Below are 7,867 nucleotides of genomic sequence, written 5' to 3'. Positions count from 1 at the left end.
ATTTATTTCCTAAATCATCTTTTAACGTCAGAAGATGCATGCTGGATATATAAAAATAAATTGTTTAGCAATTAGCATAATATACAAAATACAATATTATGCACATAAAGGTCAAAGAATCTACATTTTTTGTAATTGTAACAGAAACATGACTGACCTAATACTAATTTATGTACCACTAATAAAGTCTAATATACCTCTTCAATGTTTCTAATCCAGTTCTTTATATTTTCAAATGACTTATCATTTGTGATGTCATACACAAGCATAATGCCCTGAAAATACAACAATATATTAATTCATGTGTACTGTACTACATAAACATTGTTTTAAACTCACCATCGCCCCTCTATAATATGCAGTAGTAATTGTTCGAAATCTTTCCTGCCCTGCAGTATCCCTGTTTATAAATGCATTTACTTTTTTAAAGATTTAATAGTTTTAAATGCATGTTTTAAAGAGGTAAATGGTTTATTTTATCATTTATTCTGCACAATATGGCAGTTCTTGGCCAGATCCTGTTAATACAAAAAAAAATTTACATGAATTAAAACCATCAAGCACATTGACAAAGGTTTTTCTGATGTAACATTAATTGGCAAACATTATCAAAATTCCACATCCACAAAGTCAAATGCTTTCATACATTAGTGATTTGTGGCAAAAAAATCACATAAACATAAAAGTATAGCCATTTCCACATTGATTTAAACTATTAAGATAATTAGGGAAGATTTTCTGCATTGTAACCTTAATTGAGTGGCATCTTCAAAAATTTAGCATCCACATAATCGATTGTGCAGCTTCTGAAGACTGTCTATTTTTGCAAAAGTATAACAAGTTTCCACATACCATATTTGAAGTTTGACTTTCTTTCCATCCAAGTCTATTGTCCTTATTTTGAAATCAATGCCTGTTAAAAAATTAAAAACTTTAATACAAAAAAATACGAACTTGAATTTTAGCATTTTGTGGTCCCTTAAAAGTTAGCTGTAAATTTGAGGTAATGGGGCAACTCTGGCCTATATCTTCATAGCACATATAAGAGTAGAATAAATACAAATGTAAATTTACCTATGGTGGAAATAAACGTTGAATTGAAGTGGTCTTCTGAAAAACGAAACAAAACGCAGGTTTTTCCAACTCCACTGTCACCAATAAGCAATAACTTGAACAGGTAGTCATACGTTTTCCCACCGCTGGCCGCCATTTCAGTTCTATCTAACTAAAATGTCTATTCCAACAGAATAGGTCTTAAAACTTGCAGTTTTTTTGCCAAAGTTGAACTTTTTCGTATAGTGGTTTCAAATCCGTTTAAAAGATGTTTTTACAAGTTTAAAGAAAGTTTTGGATACTTAAAGTTACTATCCGATCATCTGTAATTTTAAATTCAGTTTAAAACCTTAAATTCTTATAATATTTGCTATAATAAAGTTAAATATTGTTTAATTAAAGTTTTATAACTAAGCCATTTGGCTTGGTTGTTTCGACAAAAAAGTTTAGCAAAACTTAACAGAAAAACAAACGAGCCGAAAATACTGATTTGCGTTGGTATATTTTACACGATTTAAAACTTAATTTATGTTGAGAACATATTTAAAATAGCAGGTGCAAGTTAATATCAGATGGAATATCGTTTTGTGTGTTCATCTAATTAGAAATGAATAAATGTCCTCTTATCCTCCGCGTGGCGGGCTAAAGTTTGGTATTACAACACGGGTGTTCTATTTCATACAGCTCATGTCCGCATTTACGCATATCAACCAGATTTGCTTTCATTTTCGTATGGTTGATTAAGTTTGTGTATGTAATCGGAGAAAACATCATTTACCACTGGGTTAGAGCAATTGACAGGTCGCACCCTCGCCGAGATTCGAACCATAGAGCCCTCCGCCATAAGAAAGCGCTCTAACCAACTTGACACGGTGTATGACGTAGTGGATTGCGAAACCAAAAAATTCTAGCCAATCAACGCGCGCAAGCAAAGTTGTACTTTAGGCACAACTAAATGCGTGCAAAAGAAAAAGGCGTTTTAAATTTGGCGCTGTACTTTGAATGCATTTCGCTTGTACTGGCATTAGTAACAAGATTTATTCCGAAGGAAAGAAGCAATACTACTACAAGTCGACCACGTGGACCAATCTTGCAACCAAGAGGAACAAGAATTGCGCAATCTTTTGCAATGCAATGGGCACCTTCTGGAAGATTAAGAAGTTAATGTGAGACATGGCACAAAGGTATACCAATTACCCATGATGTATGAATATAGTATACGGTGTGCAACTTTATCTAGCGGGTGTTACACATAACATTATTACATAACTTTTTCGTCGTTTTCTCTGTTGCCGAAACGAAACTTGCAGCAGATCTTCAATATTACTACGACGTTGAATGTGAATTTGGGAAACCGCTGAGATGTGGCCAGCCAGAAGAAGAATAAGATGCTAATATGAGACAAAGGTATATCCATTACTTATGCACAAATGTATAGGTATGGTAAGTGGGGGGAGATAGGACACCTTAAGCACATATCCAAGTATACTGAAAAAATTAACAGTGCTCTATATGGGAGTCGTGGGAATACGGTTTAATAATTCTTTGATTGTTCATTGTTCACTTCCAAATGGAAGAAGAAAATAGAATGAAAGGATGACCCATCCCCCCACCATAAAGTGACCCCCCAACAGTTCTATAACTTTGTTGGCGTGTTATTACATGGCATTGTATAACCCTCACGTTGTTTTGTTACTACAGAAACGAACCGCGCAGCAGACCTCCAATCTCACAACGACGTAGAACCTGCCCTGCAGAAAGTTCTCAAGACAAATGGACAACTGAAGATTAAGAAGTAAATCTGGAACAAAGGTATGGTAATACTTATTATGCGTGAACGTATATAAGCGTATGCTGTAGTCGTGTATATCTTTTGGTAATACTATGTTTATATAGCGCGTTATTAATATATCTATTCAGTTACGGTAACGAAATGGGTAGTACTATTCAGCAAAACCAAAAAAAAACGGAAAGTAACGTTAAAGCGGAGTCTATAATTGAACTTAAACTGCGTGTAAAGATCTGTTTGTTATATATGTACTATTATTGTATGGTGTTAAATGGAACACGCTAAACAATAACATTATTATGAAACGACAGTCGTTTTGACACCCAGAAGGTTTTCAAATTGCTTGGTATATACGAATATCCTATACCGCATAAAATGTCCGACTATTAGAGTCATTTAAGCTGTGTGTCTATATACTGTCCCTGCCAAGCATATTATACCTGTTTGTTACACAGCTTTTTTAGCATTTAATCACGAACCGTAGTTTCGATTACTTTCATACGTTATAGCGCGACATCGAGCGGTTAGTGAAAATATTTTGTTTTGCCACTCCAAGGGCTACAGAGTAAGCCGCGATGTAAAGTTACGATATTCGGGAAAACTACGGAAGCCTATTGAGAGTTGCTGAAATCGGGCTATAATTTGATTATTGTACATTTATGTTCTTAATCATTATTTACAGCTAGCACGTATGTAGACATATAGTCGTTAATTTTAATCAGCGAGTTAATCACACTAACTCGCTTTCAGTTAAAGTACGTACAGTCTATTACTAAAATATGCGATACCGATATAGGTGGATGAGGGAAGATGGGACACCTTTAGCTCAAAATATCCTGTTGTGAGGGCCCATCTTCCCCCACCCTACTATAAGCATATTTGGTGCAGTTTTAGTTGGGACTCTAGTTTTTTGCCGCGGTTTTAATGGCACGTCTTCTGCACGATGTACGATAACTATTGATTAGACTTTGATTTTAACATTTGTTTGTGGATTTCGTATCCTTGATGTAGAAAAGTCTATTTTTGTTGTAATTATCATATTTAGCACAACTTTTTAAAAACACACCAGATTTTGTCGTTGTAGTTTATTTAAAGAATTGAAAAAGCAATACGTATCTGGTCCAGCCAGAAAAAATCTCGAAAACATATCTCATGAAAATGAGACCATTGTTTAGTGTTTTTTAAAAATAGTGTTTGGCAAAGTCAACTAAATTTGATTTTAAGAGCTTACTATATATTATAATGTAATTTTTGTGGAATGGAAGTTGTGTAAGTTTTGTTAAGAACATTTTACTGCAAATCGTAAACGGTTTACAAAACTTTCAAAGCTAAGCCGTGTAACAATAAGCGGCTAAATCTGGAATGAACTTTTTAAACAGAAAAATGTAAAAATACGCGAAAGTTTAAAAGACATGCAATAAGCGATGGCGAAAGCGTAAAAACAGAAGCAAAATAGAAAAAAATGCAAAAGAAGTAAAAAAGAAAACTAAACGAAAAGCCCAGAGTCGTGTAAATGAGGCGAATTATTACTTGGTAATAAAGATTCGCTTTGGTTGCCAGTCGAGTTCTGTTCACAACGATTGGAGCGCGCTGTACCACTAGTATGGTTGGTCACGACTGACTCATCGTGACTGTCACTGTAACAACTGTCGCTTCTACGAGATAAATTAACGTCCTGTCGTACCATCAAAGTTACATCAAACTCGTTGTTAGCGTTTTGTAATGGTAATGGCTTGCCAGTGTACGAGTTGGGGGTCAAAGGCGCCAAACCCGGTTCCCTTGCCACCATGAACTGGGGTAAGTAATGTTGTGGTATTTGTTGTCTATATCTTCGTGCTTCGATCAGTCGGTTTTTGATCCTTCGTTTCCATAATATGTACACTGTAATAGCGAGCGCTAAGAGTAAAACGAACCCGCACCCGGCCGCTATGTACGCCCACATTGGAAAACTTCTATCTTCTAAAATCGTCGGAAACGTAGGTATGACGTAGGTCGTGACGTCTTGGCACTGCTCCACACCGATTTGGTCTGGATGTTGGTAGGAAGTCACTATACACATAGCGTACGTGGTGTTTGGAGTCAAATTTTCGATTCTCTTATTTTCAGAGTTCAGTTCTATTATAGTGTATTCGCCCATCCACATGGCAGCAGTTGGATGCTTTCCTTTAGTATTATCATGCGGTATAGAACATCCATTGCACAGCATTGTTCCGTACATAATAGAGAAGGTGACGTACGGCGGCTCCTCCGCGCTGATGACGTCATACTCGATTGTGACGCTGTCCGGAGTTACGTCAAGTACATTAAACGCGTATGAACTATGCGTGCAACGAAGCGCTTCTAGATCTAAACTGTTGACTGTGACATCACTGAAAATCGCGGGTGTCGCGCATCGTGTGTTGCCTTCGCTACTTCGTACAACGGATGTTGTATACGTCATCCAGCGCTTTAAGTATTGTAGGTTGCAGTCGCAACGCCAAGGGTTTCCATGCAACTCCACCGATATTGCAGAAGGCAGGTTCGTAAACGCGCCCTTTTCAACGCTGTGCAACTGGTTTGACGATAAATCCAGTTTCTTTAGCCGAGGAAATGACTGTAAATCGCCTCGTATCGGTATTTCGCCGGGTTCGCTTTTGGCTGCGAAGATATACTGGATTTTGTTGCGGGATAACAATAAGTTTGTGATATTACCCGGCAGCTGGGTAGGGATGTTAGTAATATGGTTGCCGCTGAGGTCTATTGTACGCAAGTTCTCCAGCTGCTTTAGACTCCCATCCTGAAATGAAGCGTCGTTCAACTCATTGTTGCTGAAGTCTAAAACGATCAGCTTGCTAAGACTGCTTAATGACGCAGCTGTGACGTCACTAATACGGTTGTTAGCGACACGGAGACTTATTAAACTTCTAGGTAACCCGGATGGGAGGTGCGTCAAACTGTTTTGAGTGAATATAAGCTCCTGTAGATTGACCGCTGGTGAAAATGCGTCTTCTGATAAACCTTCGATGGTAATGTTGTTCGAATCCAAATGTAACTCCCGTAGGTTGCTAAGTCCTCTCAAAGCCGTTTTTCCGATAAATTTAATGTTGTTTTGACGCAAAGACACGTAGACTATACTGCTCGGTAAATTTGCCGGGAAAGACGTGATTTTGTTGCTGTAAATATAAAGCTTTTCCAAGACTTTCAATTTCGAGAGGTTTTGTTCAAGACTTGGGCTGTTCCCGATGTTGTTGTGTTGTAGATACAAGACTTTTGTGTTCGTTGGAATACCATGCGGCACAAAGTTTAAGTCTCTTTCGTTACAATTGACCATCTTTCGCCTTTCGTCGCATCTGCAGACTCGTGGGCACCCCAGTGACGTCACAATGTGCATTGTCAATACAACAATGAAGCAAAAACGCTTAATCATAGTGTATGTTTCAGTTCAGAAATTTAATATTTTTTATCTACGCTATCAGAGACCTGAAAATCAAAAGAAATAAGTTTAGTAATCCGAGGCAGTTTTCCACTTAATTTTAAAATTTTGCAAAGCCGATTAGCGCCTGGATAAAGTGAAATTACTTTTGCATATAATCGGTTTAAACGAAGCTATGAGCTTTTCCGTCTTGAGCTTTAACGGAAATAGTAATCGGCCTATCACCAATCCACAACCTACTATACATAGATAGATAGGTTCGCATGTTATACGTTTTTACAGGCGTGAATATATAGTACTGTGGGGGTAAGATGAATACCGTTAGCACATAATATCCCATATTTCCTAATCGTGTTTCAACAATTACCAACGGTCTATGGGAGTCGTGAGGATTCGGGTATATTACCGTAAATACTCTTCGTTTTACCACCAAATGAGATAAAATGGAATGAAAACCATCTTACCCCAACCTACTACATTAAGCTTTGCACTAATTGCTTTCCACAGCTGTCTTATTTTACATTAATCGAGCGCTTCCCCTCTTTTACCGATTTTATATAATCCGTTCGCGCATAAAACCACTCGTGCATAATTGCAACAGAATAAATGAAACAGCTATATAGTAGGGTGGGGGAAGATGGGACACCTTCTTATTCATTTTTTTAATCTCATTTGGTAGTAAATAAAGAACATTTAAAGAATTATAAAACCGTATCTCCACGACCCCCAGAGACCGTTGTTTATTGTTAAAAACATGACCAGGATATTTGGATATGTGCTAAAAGTGTCCCATCTTCCCCCACCGTACTGTACATAAATACATGTATATATGTAGCCGGTTCCGTTTTTATTCCAGTCTATACGTTTTATATATTAATGCCCTACTGTATTATGAATGCACGCTTAAAAACACAGGTTTGCTAGTTCTATGTGCTCGTACTGTTAGAAATCGCTATATATATTCTGTCTTTAATATTTTCATACACGACGTGCTTTCATCCTACATTGATTAGCTTATTCTATCCCATAGCGATAATCTATATTCTGCCACTAAGCCAGCGTGTTATTTCAAGTTACAGCGCCTAAAAATCGATCATATGCTCTGGTGTTCAACTGCATAAGATGTTCATAGGAATTAAAAATATATTTTGGGAGTTATTATATATTAACCCACTTCGGTCTTAACTCCAACACAAGTATATGTGTGTTGCAGTTTATGTTTCATAATTGTTTATCTATCTTTTAGAATAAGATAGCGAATATCAAATGGCAAATTAGCAACAAAACGACAGTCTTAAAACACGCTACGGTTAAAACTACGCAAGGAAATGTATTTTGTAAAGTTTAAATTAGCAGCAGTTCACTTAACTATTATGTTTATCTTAAGTTGTGTACAACTTTCATGTTGGTAATATGAGCTTGGCATAACATGATACATTTCGCCGATTATTTTAATGTTAATAGAATCAAAACACGAAAACGGACTTGTTTCAGCCTATTGGCCTCAAGTCTGTACTATTGACGTTTTAGGATTGATTTCAAATATAACATCGTGTTCGGATTTACCTTTTGCTTGTTTAATTCGACTACAACGCATAAACAACTGNTTGGTA

General features: G+C 36.8%; 3 protein-coding genes across 3 annotated transcripts in view; 1 reads left to right on the top strand and 2 right to left on the bottom strand.

The window, feature by feature from the left end:
- LOC100176069 (ras-related protein Rab-8B) overlaps nt 1-1,407 on the bottom strand; it is a gene marked incomplete in the record, with an annotated part of 3,586 nt that extends 2,179 nt beyond the window's left edge. Inside the window, 5 exon segments of the mRNA XM_018812239.2 lie at nt 27-41; nt 198-275; nt 340-400; nt 853-913; nt 1,075-1,407. Of these exon segments, the coding sequence (XP_018667784.1) occupies nt 27-41; nt 198-275; nt 340-400; nt 853-913; nt 1,075-1,210 (351 nt within the window).
- Nucleotides 1,408-2,109: 702 nt separating this feature from the next.
- The window catches only part of LOC100179250 (nostrin), a 63,877-nt gene continuing 58,119 nt past the window's right edge, over nt 2,110-7,867 (top strand). Inside the window, exons 1-3 of the mRNA XM_026834822.1 lie at nt 2,110-2,237; nt 2,364-2,460; nt 2,755-2,865. The gene's annotated coding sequence lies outside the window, so the exon portion shown is untranslated. The remainder of the gene's footprint in view (nt 2,238-2,363; nt 2,461-2,754; nt 2,866-7,867) is intronic.
- Nucleotides 3,913-6,421, bottom strand: LOC100187145 (leucine-rich repeat transmembrane protein FLRT2). Its single transcript, XM_002119190.5, has one exon. It carries the CDS (start codon nt 6,246-6,248, stop codon nt 4,329-4,331), a length of 1,920 nt encoding a protein of 639 aa, XP_002119226.1. The 5' UTR covers nt 6,249-6,421; the 3' UTR covers nt 3,913-4,328.

The sequence above is a fragment of the Ciona intestinalis genome, chromosome 6 (genome assembly GCF_000224145.3).
Source record: "Ciona intestinalis chromosome 6, KH, whole genome shotgun sequence".
NCBI lineage: Eukaryota > Metazoa > Chordata > Ascidiacea > Phlebobranchia > Cionidae > Ciona > Ciona intestinalis.
The sequence above is the reverse complement of the archived record's forward strand: the minus strand, read 5'-3'. Positions and strand labels throughout refer to the sequence as shown.

Excerpts from the sequence above, each read along its gene's own strand:
- LOC100187145 (XM_002119190.5), bottom strand. The coding sequence starts at position 6,248 with ATGATTAAGCGTTTTTGCTTCATTGTTGTATTGACAATGCACATTGTG.